The sequence below is a fragment of the Terrapene carolina genome, unplaced genomic scaffold (genome assembly GCF_002925995.2).
Source record: "Terrapene carolina triunguis isolate 2854851 unplaced genomic scaffold, T_m_triunguis-2.0 Scaffold211, whole genome shotgun sequence".
Lineage (NCBI taxonomy): Eukaryota > Metazoa > Chordata > Testudines > Emydidae > Terrapene > Terrapene triunguis.
Genome location: NW_020664562.1, coordinates 25,090,157 through 25,109,363, shown reverse-complemented (window position 1 = coordinate 25,109,363; position 19,207 = coordinate 25,090,157). Strand labels below are relative to the sequence as shown.

General features: G+C 40.4%; 1 protein-coding gene across 1 annotated transcript in view; it reads left to right on the top strand.

Moving 5' to 3' along the window:
• Positions 1–1,331: 1,331 nt before the first annotated feature.
• The window catches only part of LOC113407386 (serine/threonine-protein kinase N2), a 124,411-nt gene continuing 106,535 nt past the window's right edge, over positions 1,332–19,207 (top strand). The window contains exon 1 of the mRNA XM_026655822.2: positions 1,332–1,651. Coding sequence (XP_026511607.1) covers positions 1,604–1,651 — 48 coding nt within the window. The 5' untranslated portion in view covers positions 1,332–1,603. The remainder of the gene's footprint in view (positions 1,652–19,207) is intronic.

Here is a 19,207-nt window from a genome sequence, read left to right as displayed (position 1 = left end):
ATATATTGTCTATAATAGTTTTTAGGAAATAGTTGTAATTTTTGTACATCAGCTTCAACGGGGCTACTTACATGTGAAAAGTTAAGCATGTGTATTTGCAGGATTCAGGTTTAAGTAACTATGTTGAGTTATAAATAACTAGGCCTCATTTATATAAAGATACCCCTGAAATATAGATACAGATTGATATGATGACTGTAGAACTATTTTGACAGCCTTGTTTTTATGTAAGAGAGACAGTCTGCATGTTCACATTTAATTATTCTTGCACTGCATGCCAGCTTCTGCTGGGGAGTGTTGCTGCTTCCTTGTTGCTCAGCAGCAGTAGTATGAGTACACTCAAGCTGTTCTGGCCAATCTCTGTTGGCAAGCCCAGCCTGGAAATAGTCATTGTAATTTATTGTTTGATTTTTTTATATTTATGAAAACATAAATTCCAGTTCTAGAGTATGCAAGCTACACTTAAACCTTGTCTATACAAATAAATTACACTGGCTTAACTAACAATCTGTTTGTAAAGCAATTTTAAACAGGTGCAAATCCCTGTGTGGACATACTTCCATTAGTTCATAAATGGTAATATCAGTTTAGACTGAGCCGCTACATTTACTGAAACAAGCTAAACTGATGTAACCCAGTGTCCACACTTGGCCTGGCACCAGTTTAACTAAATTTGTTTGAAATCCTATTTGCAGGTAAATTGGAGCAACTTTGTGTTGGCTGTAGACCCGGCCTTAGTATCAGAGAGGAGGAAACAAATGGCTTGAAGGTGGGGTTCTTTCTGACCTGGGGAGGCAATGAGGATAACTGGCTGAGCCTAATCCCCAAATGTGGCAGAGATGCCCCTCCTGCCCAAATCCAGGCACAAACACTGCTGTTTGTATCACAGATATATTACTGAACTGCCCCTCAGCCTCCTTCGGGGCTGTGTTTGTGTGTTGTATTGCCAAATCCAAGTGGTAAGATTAGAAACTTAGTTTAAAGAAAGCTGAGCGTTTTACGTAGTACCAAGACTCCAGGCGCTGGGGATTTACGGACGCAGGGCTTCCCGCAAAAAAAACTAACAATTCACGAGTTGGCAACAGTGGGAGGCACCATCTTCTCGCATCCCCGCTTCACAGCGGTGAGGGGCGGCCCCTGGGCCGTGCTGAGCGGCTGCCCCCTACACTCGGCGCGTTCCCGCTTTGCCCTAAGTGGAGAGTTGTAGGGTTCGCTCCCCACGAACCTGCACCCCCCCCATCACGTGCTCATACGGAGCCGCAAAGCAGCGACGCGTTTGCGACAGGGTGACAGCCAAATGGTGCGACAGCCGCGGCGGGCGGCCCCAGCCAGCTGCGGTGGAGGCGGCGGCCGAGGGCTGCTGGAGCCGAGCAAGGAGGAGCCAGGGCGGGGGAAGCGGAGCTCGGGTGGGCGGCCAGCCGGGGAGCGCAGCGCCCGTGCCGACCCCCATGAGAGGGGGGGTTCTTGCCCCTCCCGGATCCCCCAGCCTCCCGCCCGGGCTGAGCACTCAGCGCCCCCTCCCCCCGATTAGTCCCGGCCCCAGACCCGCCTCCCTCCCCTCCCCGGCGGCAGCGTCCAGGTGCGGAGTTCAAACCAGAGCGCAATGGCGTCCAACACGGCGGAGAGGGAGATTCTCCTCACCGACCTCCAGGTAAGAGGGGCCGGGGTCGCTCAGTGCCCGGGCTCAGGCCGCCGCGGGGAGCCCGCTCGCCTCCTGCCCCCGGGGGCCGGGCCCCGTTCCTGTCTCAGCCCCGCTGCCTGGAGAAACCAACCGCCCCCTGCCTCCTTCAGGCCCGGTCCCCGCGGCACAACGCTCCGCAGACTGGATGCTGAGACCCTCCCCCCGTCCCCGGCCGGTTCCGCGGGTGCTGAGGGGCTGGACCCCACCCCATTCCCGTCACATTCCGCCGCCCCGCCTGGGTCCGGCTCTGGTCTCCTCCTCCTCCCCCTCCCCAGCGAGGGGATGCTGGGGCAGCCGCCTTCCCCTCCGCCCGGCCCCCAGCCCCGTCTGGGCTCCTGCTTAGCGCGCGCTGCCCGGAGGATAATCTTCTTGGCCAGAGCCGCTTCCCTCCCTCGTCGGATTAATGCCCGGAGTGACTCAGGAAGCGTCCCCCCCTCTGGGCAGGTTGTTTGAGAGTGAGCTGAAACGGCCTCTCCAAGCCTTGTCTCGAGCTCGCAAACAGATTAATAGCCCCTGAAATCCTTGTGCAAGTGGTGTGAGGTCCCTTCTCTTCCACGTGCCGCTGCCGAGATTTTTCTTTTCCCTTCTCGCTCCGTTCAGCCCCTTAGGTGCACATCAAGTTGTATTTACAAACACCCGAGTCGGTTCATTGAAGGAAATAAACGTAATTGGTTAGTCAGTGCTGGGCACCCTGTGCATAGTAGAGGATGTGAGTAGAGCAACTTTTTCAGCTGTGTCACTTGCAAATGCTCTCTCCAGCAGGGAAACCGTCAGGTCTAATTCCAGTCTTTTTCTAGTAGAAAGTATTTTTCTTTGTTTTTGTTTTTTTCATTCCCGTTGAAGTGCTTGATGATCATACCAGATGCAGCTTTTCTTGTATGTAGCCTTTGGGCTTGTAATCCATGCAGAGAAGAAAATGGACAGATAGAAATGTAGTTCAGTACATTCAGAGAACTCCTTTCTTTAGTTGTAGAGTAATAACTGGTAGAATGTTATGAAAATGCAGCTGTTTGTCATTTCCAAGCCTCTCTGAAAACGGGCCAGTTTCCTTGACTTGTGTAAAGTATGGAGTTAGACTATGAACAGTGTAACTGTTACAGTTCTCCAACATGTTTTGACTACAAGATTAAATAGAGATCTTTAGCAGACTTGCTGTGTACTTCTACTGCATGTTAGATTATTTCTCAACTAGGAAATGGATTTTGGTAGCTCTTGCCCCCTGCTCCCCAACCCTCTGTTCAGACTTCATAACTTTAATAAATCTATACAAAATAAGGGGTTACAGTTTTTATAGGGCAAAGATGCAACTCTGAATATCACTTTCAAGGTAGTAATAGGACAATAAGCTAAAGTCTGTAACTGGAAAGTATGTAATTTGAGTGGAAATGAACAAAAGGTCCCTGAAAGAAAGACGTTTTACTTTGAGTAATTTGTATGTAATTTTTTAAAATGTAGTAGTGGTGTTTACAGTATGTACATGCTTATTGCTAAGAGTCTACGGCAGGGGTGGGCAAACTTTTTGTCCCAAGGGCCACATTTGGGAATAGAAATTGTATGGCGGGCCATGAATGCTCACAAAACTGGGGTTGGGGTGCAGGAGGGGGTGAGGGCTCTGGTTGGGGGTGCGGGCTCTGGGGTGGGGCCAGAAATGAGGCATTCAGGGTGTGGGTGGGGCTCTGGAGTGAGGTGTGCGCGGGGGGGTGAGGGCTCTGAGGTGGGGCTGGGGATGAGACGTTTGGGTGTAGGAGGGTGCTCTGGGCTGGAACTGAGGGGTTCGGGAAGGGGGATCAGGGCTGGGGCAGGAGGTTGGGGTGTGGGAAGAGGTGCAGGCTCTGGCTGGGGTGCGGGTTCTGGGGTGGAGGATGAGGGGTTTGGGGTGCAGGAGGATGCTCAGGGCTGGGATCGAGGGGTTTGGAGGGAGATCAGGGCTGGGACCGGGGATTGGGGCGTGAGGAGAGGCTCAGAGGTGCAGGCTCTGGGCAGTGCTTACCTCAAGCAGCTCCCTGAAGCAGCGGCATGTCCGTTCTCCAGCTCCTATGTCGAGGCGTGGCCAGGCAGCTCTGTGTGCGGCCCTGTCCGCAGGCACCACCCCTGCAGCTCCCATCGGAGCGCCGGAGGGGGCCATTGGAGCGCGGTCATGCCACTGCTTCCGGGAGCTGCATGGAGCGGCCCCCAACCCTGCTCCCCAGCTGGAGCACTGGGGGGGGAGCCATGCTGCGGCTTCTGAGAGCCGCATGGAGCGGCCCCCGACCCTGCTCCCCAGATGGAGCGCTGGAGCAGGGCAAGCCCCAGACCCCGCTCCCCAGTGGGAGGGCAAGGACCGTCTTAAAACGGCTGGTGGGCGGATCCAGCCCACGGACCGTAGTTTGCCCACCCCGGTCTAAGGGAAACAATGTACAATGAATATTGAGCATACTTCATTTACTTACTGCAAGGGTAGTCAGTTATTTTTGTCATGGTCCATATTTCTTGGTCACGGTATAGTCAAGGTTCAGACTCTGGAGAAACATTTTTTACGACAATAATGATAATAAGTAAATAAAAAATGTTGTGGTCCATTCAAAAGCATCTGGCAGTCCGGATTTGGTACATGATCTGCCTATTGACTTACTGCCTATAATGAGAGCAAGACTAAAGGCAAGGCACTACCTCAAAAGTTAAACTTCAATTGCTGGTTCATAACATGACTTTCTATAGAAAGAGTTTATACTAACCTTTCATAAACTGTCAGTGTTTTAATACAAAGTTGATATTGCTGATACCCAAGTTGTGTGACGTTTTTGAAACATCCCTGTGGCAGAACAATACTTTAATTAAATGGTTGTCACAATGTTACATATACAAAAAAGTGAATATGAATAGAGGCAAAACTGAATTTATTTAGAAATACTAGAAATATTTATTAGAAAACTTTGTAGCAGAACTGCATAGTAGAGAACAGTGACATTTTTTTATGGAAAACCCCAGAGTGGAACGAATCCTGTGTCTTCTGTATTTTCTACACTACTAGTAGTAATATATGATATGTACCAATATATGTAAATCTAGCCGTCAATACAGGAAGCTTACAATATTAACAAGGAAATCCAAATGAAGTTTAAATTTATTATTCTGTCAACTCTGCAAAATATAGAAAAGAACCATCGTCTCAGAATGGACAACTTTGTGAAAGTTATATACTTTATTTTTACAGTGGCATGGATTAGTTTTATATCCCCTTTTCCTATCATTTTATATTATTCACTTAAACTGTGGTTTATTAGATTTCTACTTTTTTTCTGGAAAAATTGCATATCCGAATTTTGAATTTACCACTCTTCTTATTTAAAATAAGACTTAATGAGCTGTATTAAATCATGTACATTAAAGTTTTTTGTTTGAGATGGTTCCAGTATAAGGCACTTAACTGTAGTTCATCACAGGAGTGCACAGTTGCACTCACGTTTCTTTAATTCACTGGCACATTTTTTACCTACAAGTAACATCTAAAACTACTGTAATTGATATGGGTTAGGAGAATTTCTTTTCACTTTTACTTTATGTATTTGACAGAACTTTGCCTAGTCAGTTTTCCCTAGGTAGTCAAGACAGTCTCCTTTTGTTAATGTGGGTCTTTTGGCAAGAAAACTTGGGAGCAGGTGTACTAGCTGAAACTCTTTCTAACTCATTTTTGTGAAATTAACAGCTATTGGGTTGAAGGTCCCATACAGTGACCACTCTAAATGTCTCATTCAGTTTCCACTGTAATTTCATTCAGTCTTTAAAGACCATTTTTAAAGCCTCGTGTTTTCACGAGATACATTTCACTGTATTTTAGTCACGTTAGCTTGGGATTCTGCTATGGGGGGTAAGGAACTGAAGAATGAGAGAACAATAAACTGTGGCTTCCAGTGCATATGCTGGTGATCTGGAATTTCCCAGTAACAAAATCTACAACTTTGTTGCCTCTGCCAGTAACATCATTACAAGCTGCGGTAAAATATTTTATATCTATGCTAATGGAGAGTATTAAGAAAATGTTAAAAGAATGCATAGAACCAACTGATCTTATAGTAAAGATTCAAAGCATTACCTAAATCAGATATAGTCTAAGTATTTGCTAGAATTCTGTAATTAGAAGGTAATGTTTAGTTGTTGGACAGTACTTCAGTCTTGGCAAAATATGATGAGCATGATAAGGCGAAAACATTCACAAGTAGCTGACAGTACAGTTTACTAGGAACTGATGCAGCAGTTACTGTAGCAAATATGCTTGTTTCAAAATGAACTTGACCTACAAAGAGAGATTTTGCTAACTTTGACATATTAACTGGACATTTCTTATATAACAAACACAAGGTTTGACTGTATATCTGATTAAATTGATTTTTTTAAAAGAAATTAAACTTAAAATTTGTTTTGGCTTCCATATGTAAGTAGGAAAATAGATTTCTGTTGGTACCTTAATTTTCTATATCTGTCTTCAGTAAAATACAAAAAAGTTAAGAGTACTGGATTGTTTACAGAATTATTAATGAGATATGGAAAAATCTTGCACTTGTCTCTAGGTTGCTGGTTCAGATTCGCCAAAGGTCAGAAATAAAGATCAGTAGCTGTTGAATGAAAATGAGTTTGGTGGTCTGTCAGATTTTTTCATAATAGGTTCTGTTTGGCATCCTTGTTGGCTTATCAGATGACACTGCCAAAGTCATGGAAAATAAAGTACCTTTTTACCCCTACAGATAGTCCCTTCATGTCACACAATTCAGGTACTTATATAGGAGTGATAGGGGTGAGGAAGAATAATCACCTAGGTATAAATCAAGTATTCGAACTCTTTCCTGTTGTGCTACATAAACAGTAGTAGTAATTTTGAGAAAAAGAGAGGAATTACTAAAAGCCTATGCAAAACCTGCTTTTATGACATTCTGTAGCTTACATATATAACATCATCTATTTCACAACTTAAACAAATATGTTTAAAAAAACCAACCTCTCCCTTCCAAATATCTACCATCTGCATCGTAAGCCATCCACATATGCTCCCCTTTTCATCTTCACAGGGAGGAAGTTATTACAAATAAAGTTTTGTGTGTAGTGTTCTGTTTTCTAATTGTAAATTTGACAATTTGTACAAGAAGTGTTGTCTATTTCAGACCACTGGTGCTTCCTTGAGAGTGGTGAAGCTTGGCAGAAGCCATATCATTAAGAAGTTGTTACACAGTTGGATAATGAAAATACTTATGCATGTGAATAACTTTACTCATGCATATTAAATTGTATTTATATGAGTAAAGTTACTGATGAGCTAATTGTGTATAGGACCTGCTCCTTAGAGGTACAGGGCTTTGATTTTGCTCTTGAAACCTCTTTCATTGATATTCTAGAATATATTTAGATAATTAAATTTCATATTAATTCAAAATTTTGCCCCAAACAACTATTAGCACTTAGCCTTAGTTTGTTCTTTTGAGTTATGTCTACACTGGCAACCGAACAACAACACTTTTGTCTTTCAGAGGTGTTAAAAACATACACGAAAGACAAAAGTTTTGCCGACGACAAGTGCAAATGTGAACAGCACTGTGTCGGCTGACAACGCTAATGCTGCTTGTTGGGGATGGAAGTTTTTTGTGAGCAGGAGAGCTGACAAACAGCGGCTACAATGCATGCCTTTTGCAACATGGGTGTAGCGAGACAGTCCTGTTGCTAAAAGCTGCGTAGTGTAGACATAGCCTAAGTATATTATTGGCAGCAGTTTTTTAATTTAAACTGAGTGGCAAAGAATTAGGACCTAACTCCACCATTACTACAGGCCATTACCTAGTATGATGAGTCGTCCCATTTTCTTCAAATTGGGCTGCTGAAGTTAGTAAATTATTCATGTTTTTTCAGAATTGGGTCTTAAATGTGAACAAGTATATTTACCTAAATAACAACTTTATTTGTAAACGTCTTTTTCTGGAGTATACCTATGGACCTGAGCAGAATAAAGAAAAAAAATGTTTTATGTTTTCATAGAAATTTGATTTTGATGAAGTCTTCCAGCCAGCCCTGTTACCTGATTTACTAATCAGATACTATATTGCCAGCAATTTTTCCAGGCTAAACTTCACAACAGAAACCTTTCATAAGTCATTTTAAATGTTTACCTCAAGATGGAAATAAGTTAAAAGGATATTATCAAGTTAATTTAGACAGAAGTGTGTTTTTATTGTTTGAAATGACACTGAACATTATCATAACAGAATGCCAGAGAAAAATAATCATTTCAGTTAACTTAATGGCACATTGTGTATATCACTTTCCCTGTACAGTTAACTTCTCATGTTTGTGTTTATTTTTTTCCACACCTCAACATGGGAGAAAAACACTTTGAAATAAATGTGATTTGGGGGGGAATGGCAAGGGTATCAATGACATGTGTAGTGCCTGAAAATAATTAACTTATTTTTGAAGTAAGTTTTACAATTTTTTGAGTACTACTATAAAATTATTTTTGTCTTAAATGAAATGGAATATTTAGTATCTATGTTTTGGATTAGAGCACTGGGCTGGAGCTCAGGAGACCCTGGTTCTATTCCTGGCCCTTTCACTGACCAGCTGGAGCTGGGTGATCTTGGGCAGTCACTTCACCTCTCTGTGCCTCAGTTGGGATGGAGATAACGAAACTGACCTCCTTTATTAAGCACTTTGTGATCTACAGTTGAAAAGCACTATATAAGAACTAAATATTATTTATTATTCAAACTTAGTTAAAATAGTTGGGTGAATTTTAAAACTGCACAAGAATCCTAGTTACTCTTTTGAATAGTGTACTACTTTCAGAAATTAAACTATAAAAGATTACCCTCAAATAACTTCTTCGTCTCAGTTGTTCCTACAGAACAAAAAACTCCTCACAGGTAAGGCTAAAATTGTCCTTGACCATACTTTTGTATCATAGGTATTGAAGTACCTGTAGAGTTGCCCAGTACTTCTCAGATCCTTGAATACTGTCCCCATAACATGGGTTTAGGGAAGAATTCCAACTCTAACTCTAAATTTCTCTGCTTGTGTGGGTTTAAGATACACTTTCTTTGTAATTGTTTTTAACATTTGATTCTCTTTAAACATTTTTAAAAGCTGGAAAAATTCTTAATGGGACAAAAATAATCCTTAAATATGTAGTTTTATTGATGTGTTGATTTTGAGTCACCTTTTGAACCGCTGTCCTGTCAGCTGACCTGTTAACATTATAATTTTTGGCTACCTTTTCTTTTACTCAGCGGCAGTTGGTGCTTCCTGGGTCGTTGGATCCAAGACTGTTGCTTTAACTTTTGTTCAGCATCCAGTTACATGCTGATGGGCAATAACGACATAGATATGTATTCACAACATGTGTAATAGCTCCTCCATCTGAGCAGTTTTGTATATTGTGAGATTGGGTATCCATTATGGTAGAATTCAAAATACCCTAGTAGAATTCCTTATAAAAGCTAATTGTACATGCACTTCATGTTGGGGGTGAGATGGCTCAAGGGATTAATAGTGGGATAGGCAATCTCCTCTCTAAATCCCCAGTTCAGCAGAGCATATAAATACATGGGTAAGTGCTTTGATGAGTGGGGATGAACTGCTGAATCTGGGCCTAAAACATCATTTCACATCTGGCTCAGGTTCATAGTGACCAAGCATTGTGGACTATATGCTGTGGTCTCAGTCTAATTTTTCCCCATCACCAAAATCACTGTTGCACTTGGCACTAGTTGGTTGTTTCATTGCTCTTCTTAGCTAAGGTGCCGGTGATTGAATGAGAATAGAGACTAAACTGGACTTTCACCTCTAGGGATGTTTCCTGCAGAACATGAATGAGACATTTGAATAGTGTGTTGAAGCTTTAATAAGCACAGGCAGTAGTATACTACTTTTGGGAATAGTGGGCTTAGTTTCTAATGCAGTTGAGCTAACTTCTTTCATAAGCGTTACATTAACTTTTTAAAAATAATTCCTAGGTTGAGGTTTATATTAATTTCATATGCCTGATTTTTATAACACTTTGAATAAGTGATTGATTAAAAACTGCTTTATTGCAGCATAAGAACTTGAGGCTTCATAAAGCCAACAAAACACTTGGAAAAACATGCCGTAGGGGCTCGGGGGGTATAGACTGGCAGGGACATGTAGCAGATGACTTACAAGTTGTCTTCAGTTTCATTTCCTTGAATCGGTGATTGAAAAAATTAATAAAACTTAAGATTGAGAATTTTGCATATACAAAGGTCAGGAAACTTAAATAAGCTTCTCACAGACCACTTATCTCTTCTGCCTTTAACATATAGTAACACCATCCAATAACCATACAAATATGATTAAAGTATTTTAGTATTTGTGATCGAAACTATATTAAAGTGTTTTTTTAAGGGGAATAGATTTGTTGTATTTTTTATACACATAACTGAGCATGTGTATCTTAACATGTTTTGATTTCTTTTAAGTGTAACTTGTACTCTGAATTTCTTGTGTTTATAATGTTTACAATAATTAATAACTTTGCTTAGGTGCAACCTAATTTCTTCAAATATGGCCAAACTCCAGATGGATAGTTAATTTGGTTTATATACACTATGTATATTTATTAGGAGCAGGATGAGAACATCATCTACATACACATTAATTTGTGTGGGTCTTCTAAGCAGCAACAGGTAAGAGAAAAAGTTTAAAAAGAAAATATGATGTAAAACAAAATAAAACTGGCATGGGAACTGAGGAGGAGGTTATTTATCCCTTTTAAATGACTGGATTTCAAGTTGGAGTCCATTGAACAATGTGTCATTCAAGAAGTCCCTAAATAAATCTTTATTTCCAAAAAAAAAAAAAAAAAAAAAAAGTATGAGAAGAATATCTTCTGTTACTGATGAGGATGCTGCTTTATTGAGTGTATACATTTAGGCACTCATTTTCTTCATGTTTATGGCTAGGGCCCTACCAAATTTATGGTCCATTTTGATCAATTTCACCATCATAGGATTTTTAAAATAGTAAATTTCATTATTGCAGCTATTTAAATCTGAAATTTGACCCCAAAAGGAGTTGTGTGTGTGGGGTCTAAAGGTTATTGTGTGTGTGTGGGGGGGGGGGGAGGCAGTGCTGCAACTCCCCTAAAATAACCTTATAACCCCCCCTGTAATTTTCTTTTGGGAAGGACCCCCAATTTGAGAAATGCCGGTCTCCCTCGTGAAATCTGTATAGTATAGGGTAAAAGCACACAAAAGACTGGGGGAGACCAGCTTTCACGGTCCGTGATGCATTTTTCATGGCCATGAATTTGGTAGTGCCCTATTTATGGCAGATGAAGATACGTCCTTGCACAACTCCCCTGAGTATGGGTTGTGCCAGTTAGTATGAGAGGAGTGTTATTTAATCTTTGTCTGTCTTAATTATGTTGCTGAAGTTAGATGCATGTTCTTATGCCTTGCATTAAGGCCATATGTACACTAGCAGATGTAGATGTAGTTTATTAAAGCAAAACTGTGCTTTTTCCTGCATAGCTAATTCCAGCCTCCTCTTTCCACTGGGTGAAGTAGGATAAACTGTTTGCCAATATATAACTGAGTCTACACTAAGGGTTTTTGCCACACAGGGTACGTCTTCACTACCCGCCGTATTGGCGGGTAGCAATCGATTTATCCGGGATCGATATATCGCGTCTCGTTAAGTTTTTACAATAAACTAATGATCCTATTGAAGATTTTTTTTTTAAACCATTTTCTTTGTGAAGAGGTGGTAACAAGGATTATAGATTTCAAATTATGAGTGAACCTTATTTTCTGTAAAAACAAGATGCATCTGAAGAAGTGAGGTTTTTTACCCATGAAAGCTTATGCCCAAATAAATCTGTTAGTCTTTAAGGTGCCACCAGACTCCTTGTTGTTTTTGTAGATACAGACTAACATGGCTACCCTCTGATACTTATTTTCTGTGTCGCAGTAACAGTGTTTTTCCTGTTAAAGTTGAAAGGTATTTCTTTTGATAACTCTCTGGCAGCATTTTTTTGGGTGACATGAAAAAGAGTAAAAAGAACAGGAGTACTTGTGGCACCTTAGAGACTAACAAATTTATTTGAGCATAAGCTTTCGTGGGCTACATAGAATGCATAGAATGGAACATATAGTGAGGAGATATATATATACGCATACAGAGAACATGAAAAGGTGGGAGTTGTCCTACCAACTCTGAGGCTAATTAATTAAGAGAAAAAACTTTTGTAGTGATAATCAAAATAGCCCATTACAGACAGTTTGACAAGAGGTGTGAGAATACTTAACATGGGGAAATAGATTCAATGTGTGTAATGGCTCAGCCATTCGCAGTCTCTATTCAAGCCTAAATTGATAGTGTCTAATTTGCATATTAATTCAAGTTCAGCAGTTTCTCGTTGGAGTAACTGAAACTTAGGTCTAGAGCAGTAAGAGAGGAATTAGTAATATGTGCATAATCAGGTATACGTGCTTGCATATCATGGCTTCAGAACTGATCACAGAAGAGTTGTGGGGTCTATCTATTAGCATTACAGAAGTGTTTGCAACTGTACCAGGTTGGAAAGAGTTACTTTTAATTTGGCTTATAAATCAATTACACAAAAGTAATAGGTGGCAGAATTAATAAGTGTTGGGCAATGAACCCAAAAATATTGTTCCAACCCTCTAAATATAAGTGCTGATATACCTGTTTAGATGAGATTTATAGAAGTTGATATTCAGAAGGTTTAAAAAGGTTATGTTTTGCACACTGCCTTTATAGGCATAAGAGAACTACATGTATATGAACATTCCAAATGCATATATTACATCCCTGCTGTGTGCTTGTTTGTTAAATTACCAAAGGAAGTCGGTACTTAAACTAATGTGACATATATTTGCCTGAGGTGGAAAGATATTTCTGGACTAAGTGATTCAGATAACGCCGCCACATGCAAACAGGCGCAAAGGTATATTGAGGGGTAGAGTGGAGGAATGAAATCTATCAGATCAATTTCTCATTTTAAGGTGTAGTTGTATTCTTGTGTAAATACTACAAAGAATCAAGTAAGACAGACCTGAACAAATACAATTGTGTAAATCGTCTATGGGAGTTGTTTGAGAAAGTTACTATTATGTACAAATATTGATAGAGATAATATAGCTCAGATCTTTCAGAAAGTTCCATGTCACAAGTTTCTGTAGGTATGGAAATATAAGGGTATCCAAACAATCTTAACTGTGCTGTATACTGACACAATTTAAAAAAAAAATCCTCTGATCTACCATTATACATAAAATTGTGTGGCTGTTGCATAGTGTCACAACAGGTCAGGTAAGGTTGTATGTTTGTTATAACTATGCATTTCTTTACTTTAAGATGTGTGGATTGATTTTAATTTGAATGTTAACTCTGAATTTCCTAGGTTTATGCTTGGTTTTGGGATTCTAAAACCTACCTGCAACTTTTATACCCAATATTGCTCATATATACTCAACCTTAACTCCTTTTTAACGTAGTCTTTGATTATAAAATAGAAGTCCCAGTAATTATGCTGGCTTTTATCGAAGGCAACTTGCCACATTTTTTGGGGAGAAACAGTGAGAAATTGAAAGTAGATACCTTCTATTTTGCCTGTATCTAAAATTATTAAGTTATGTGAGAAGTTCTTTAGCACATCAAAACAAAGCTTTGTAGTTCCACAGGAATTGTAGTAATATTATGGGGTAGTCCTTGCTTACTATGACCCTTGTATTATAGTTTAAAGTTGACCTATGATTTTTCAGTTTAAAAGCTGATTTTTTCCCCCAAAGTGTTCTAAAATCCCCATGCATATATAGATTGTCTTGAAAATTTCTGGGCTTTAGTGGGGCCCAGGGTAGGTTTTTTGTTGTAAACTTGGGATCGTTTTATCTAAGGGTTACAGAGATAGAGAGCCCGGGGGAGGGAAAAAAGCCTTGTCAGTAAACTTTTCCATTATTATTTTTTTTTGTTTTTGCTTGTACCTATGGCTCAAAGTATTGCACTGATTTCCCCCGCCCCCCCATCCCTCAGCCCCAAGTGATATCTGATTGGCTTTGATCGCCGCTAGCATCTAGTACTGCTTGCAGAGGGTATTTTAAAAGTTTGGGGTTCATTCTAGCTCTTCAAACTGGCACCTGTAGGATCCACACTACGATGATTTGCACATATGCCCTGAGACTACTGCTCTGTGGCGAGTAACAGTGCATAGCGGCATGCCTGATATCAGTCAATGGATAGCTATAGGGAAGATATTAAAGAATCTGAGCCACAGCCACATACTGTGAGTTCAAGTCCTGTCCTTGGCAGATTTCTGAGACTACTCATTCTGCGTTTTGTTTTGAGGGGCTCTGAAGAATCTAGTTCTGTGAAAAGAGGTAATATTTCCTTATCTCACCTATTTGGATCTCTTGCATAGCGCACACCAGAAAAAAAAGGTTCCTGAAAAACTCTAGCTGCAGTTGCACATCCTTCAGATGGCAAGTCTGGTAATTTGCTACACCTAACACAGTGAGGGCCTGAGTGTTTGAAGAAGCATGATGGCGTAGTGTAGAATTGTGTTGGATACAACACAGAAAATAGTAGGCTTTCTTAAGAAGTCAGGCTTTGCATGGTCCCAGTGTCTATTGCCAGTGACAGAGGGACAGAGTTAAATTTAAATGGGTATGATATGGTGTGGGAGACATTACAGTAATTCTGTATTTTCAGGTTTTCATAGGTTTGTGTTAAAGCCACCTTCCACATTCTGGAAAGGCATTGAGGTAACACTAGGCAACATTAAAACTATGTGTTAGTGAAGCATTTTGGCAGTGAATTTTACGTCATTGAATGAAAGGAAAACTGACTTGATGAGTGCGCTGTTGAAGGTGCACAATAAATAGAACATCAAACTTTTGGAGTTGGAAAGAGCTCCTGTTGCCAAACTTCAGGATGGACATTTAGGAGCCAAGAACTCTTTCAGTGTAGACCTTTAAAGTATGTGGAGGGTTTTCCTTACAGGCCTGACTGTTCTTGTAACTTGGGTAGCACTGTTGTCCAATACAGATCATAAAGATGAAGTATCTGAGCTAATAAGTGGTAAAACATTTTCATCATATTTATCAGTTACTGAATAACAAATATTTTAAATGGTTCTTCACTAAAGAAAGCAAACAATCCTGGGTTTCATGTCTACAATATTATAGTATGCTCAGTGCTGGCATGAGTGATTGTATAAGGTACTTATTAGACCTTCCTTGGACAACTGTGTACAGTACTGGTTGTCATGCTTTAGATGCTTAGCCTGGCCAAAACTCCATAGCATATTGGTACAGAAATGCCTTGTTAGTTTCAAGTAAATCTGTTTATTGAAATATTGTTTTTAAGTTTTTGTTTTATTGGCTTCTATTTGGCAAAATATTGGCTTTCTTCCCCCACGCTATGGCCCCAGTCAATCCTGGATCTTTTTTACTTGTCATGATTGTTATCAGTGATGCCATTAGAGTTTTGCAAGTAGGATTTCTTAATTTACGGTCTCTGTTGGCTAGAATGTGGCTTTTAGTAAGCAGAGCAAAATGATGCTCAGTGTTTTTCATGTCCCACAGTTCTTTACAAACATAATCTGCATAGCATCCCCACGAAGTGGGTTAGTAATAACATTAACCCCAATTTACAGATGAAGAAACTAAATCACATGGAATATTGGTGGCCAATGAGATTAAAAAATCCTTGATCCCATCCCTGTGCTCTATCCCCTAGGTGACATCAACTCTCCAAGCCAATGCAGAAGGTAGGTTTTTTCTTTCTCAGCAAAAGTAATAGATTATTTTTAAAAGTTTTGATAAGATTTGTGGGCTAAATACTAAGGTCACACCCCCTCCCCAAGTTAATGTTAAATTTCTGATGCTCATAATTTATAATGTGTATCACACATTATAAGATAAAAGTTGTTTATCACTGGTTTAGTTTTTATAAACCTGATAGTATCAAGAAGTTGCCTAGAAAACTTAAAGAAAATTGCAAATCTGCAGTCTGGCCTTTGCTTATGGTTTTAGAAGCACCATATTTAAAACAATCAATAGCCTTTGAAGTTTTAAAAATTTTGTTTTTTCCATTGACCTGTTTCAGTGAAAGATTTCTCTGTAGATTTAGTGTGTGTAAGGTATGACAAAATTATTATTTCCTAGTGATGCTGGATCTCAGATTGATAATAGAAGGAAAAGGCTGAGTAAATTGGGTGTATTTCCTTTAGAAAAGAGATGTATATTCTAGAGTTGTGAGGCTACATGAACTGATATAAGATGCTGCTGACTGCCAACCTTAAATACATGAAGGTGTGTGTAGTGGGGAGGGGGGGAAATGCATTAAATTACAGATTCTAGATAAAGTTTTTAGAAAGAAAGGAGCTTGGAAAAAGGCAAGGGATATGTTTCAGTCAAGTAGTTTATATACTTATTTTATTACTTGACATATATAATTACTGAATGATGTTTAGATCAGCAGTGGTTTTAGAGATGTTCTAAAGTTAGCAGCAGCACTAGAAAAGTAAAAAGCACTGTAAATTGTACATGCCTGACTACTGCTGTAGCATTCTTGAACTGCTGCCCATTTAGGACTCTGCAATCTCCTTTAATGGAGACATGTTTTTTTCAATATTTGAGTTTTATTGCTAATAAGCTAATATGAAGTTAATGTTTTTAATCAGAATGATCACTTTTAACACTTTGCAGTTTCAGAATGATTAAAACTTCACTTGTAATCAGAATTCGTCAAGAAGATGGTTTTTTCATTTTTATTCCTGACACTATTCATTAAATTAATCAAATGTGACCAGTCCTGGCATCCTGAGTGTCTTTCAGGAAGAGATGGAAGGTTACAGTTTTGGAGCGGTTTTAAAACACACGATACTACTTAATATTAAAACAAAACAAGGTTTATTCCAAAGTTTTGCCGATTACCTTATAGTCTTATTGGGAAAAGAAAAATTTTATGTAAGTGAAGAGCAAAGATGCATAGCCAATTCAGACCCATATAAACAGCGTGCCAAATATTTGGCATAAACCATGTTAACTGCTTCCTTGATGAGAGTATAGACGAACTTTTAAATAAATAAAATAAATAAATAAGTGAAGGGATCATATTTGAACTAAATCATGTTTGGGGAGTTATATAATCGGAGTCCTAATTTCTCCCATATAGTATTTCCACTCCAACATACAAGGCTCTTCTTCATGCCAAACATTTGTGGAGAAGGAGGGCCAGGTGCCACTTAATACTGTTCCTATAATCAACTAAGGGGTTTGCTACATAATGACAGAGGCTCATCCCTCAGAGGCTGGATCACAATGCACTCTCAGTACACCAGTTCTGGAGAAGAGGACCAAACTGGAAATCTAATCCCAGCTGTGGCAATATACTGCGCTTCTGCCTCAGCACCGTGGAGCAAAGCAACCTAACTAAAAGACACAGCACACTGTAAGATCTTGTGGTTGGTATTATATTACCAACCATCACTGTAGTATTTGAACACCTTCCATGTAAAATCAAGAACAGTAGCAAAGTCTCTAGTGAACTGTATGGAGTATCTGGTGGTTCTTCTCTGCTCTGACTGAAGGAGGATTTTTTTAAATTTGTTGCAAAGATTTTTATTTTTTTAAGAGATTGGTTAAAAGGGGTGTCAGTGTTGTAAGAATCATTCTTAATCTGGAGGAAAGCCTTTTTGAAAGAGGAATGTTTTGTGGCATTTCTAAAGTTGGTCAGAATCTGGATTTGCCTAATTTCTTCTGGAAGTTCATTCCGTACTTAGATCCCCTTACTCGAAAATGTTCTGTCTCCAGTTGTCATGCAGTTCATGCTGGGTTTTGATCTACATTGGCCCTTAGAGAGAGTAACTGTTTTGGCCGTTCATAGATAAAAAATCATTATTTTTTTTTAATAGTGCTGGGGCTTGATCCGTTAATTGCTTTGCAGATTAAGGCCTTCAGTTTACATTGGAAACTGACTTGGAGCCAGTGGTGGGACTGGGAGCATAGACTTGATGTGCTGTGGTATCCTAGACAACAGAGGAGGCGGACAGCCACATTTTGTACTAGCATTTTGTGCACTGTTTTTACATTCAATTTTGGATACAATGAATTACAGTAGTCCCGTTTGGAGTTGACAAATACATGGATCTGTGTGGCCAGGTCCTCTTCCAGGAGAAGGGGTGAAGTTTCTTAGTGAGCTGGAGGTACAAGAAGGTGTTTTTAGATAGATACCACCTGATCATCTAGTTTGAATGAGTCAGACAGAGTCCCATGGTTCTTCCCCACTTTGATGAATGGGGTTTGTTCATTTGAAGGGTGTAGGACAATGTCCTTGCTAGTTCTTCAAAGTATTCTCTCCCCCACCCCTCCCTTTCCACCCAGCATCAACTTTGGTCTTGTCTGGGTTCAGCTTGAGTTAGCTGTTTTTCATCCAAGAGCTGGCCTTTAGTTGGCATGATGACATCTTAGTTAATGGCAGGAGTCGCAACAGTAAAGAGTGAGAGATAGTCAAGTGTCATCAGCGTATTATTGACAGCTGAGCTTTTGGCATAACTATCTTTCCCAGTGGTCTCATACAGATATTGATGAAAAGGGGAGATAGTATGAATATCGGTGGGTCTGAGCAGATGAAGGCCTGTGGAGAAGAGGAGCAGCTAGTTATCACCACTCTGAGCTCTGCTGAAGAAGAGTGACTGCAGCTACTGTTATGCTGTGCCATTTTCTCCTGTTATGTCAAGTAGGCAAGTTAGCAGTATCTGTTGGTTTTACTTTGTTAAAAGCTGCAAGAAATCCAACAGGATGAGCGTGGGGACCTTGCCTGTGTCTGTGGCCATAAGGAAGTGGTCTCTTAGTGCCACTGGGGATGTCTGTGTGTTGTGATCTGGTCTGAATCCTGATTGTAAATCATCCAGGATGTTGGCTGACATTGCATGTTGTTGGAGCTTAGTGGTTACTACTACCTCTAGTTTGTTCAGAAGAAGGTCGTGAGCTTAGCCAGGGGTGAGTTTTGGTTGCTCCCACAATGGGAGAAGGCAAAAAAGGACAGGATGGGCCAGGTCCCGTGAGATTTCCAGATGCCACAGGACTTCTGGGGTAGGCTTGAGGTCTATGGGATTTGGAACCATACAGTCTCACGGGATTTGGCATGTCATTTGGAGCCATGATAGGACCCTGTGCTCAGGGCCACTTCCTGTTTGCTGGTTTCCAGCAGCCAGGAATTTGAGTCAACTGATTCAGAGTACTAGCACAGAAGGCCAAAGAAGTGCCCAAACAGATGCTGGCAGCCCTAGGGAATCTTGGTTGCTAGGAGCAGTATCTGTGGCCAAGGGAGCACTTGTACTTTCCACCTCTTTGGCTTACACAATAGCATTTGTGGAGTTCCAAGCATTGGGGAGGCTGTGGGTCTACCCAGGGCCTGGCCTATACCAGAACTCCAAATTTGGCAATTAATAGTCTTACTATAGCTAATCAGTTATCTGGGGTGCCCTTTTACTGCAGGTCTGTGGGTCATCCAGACACCTGT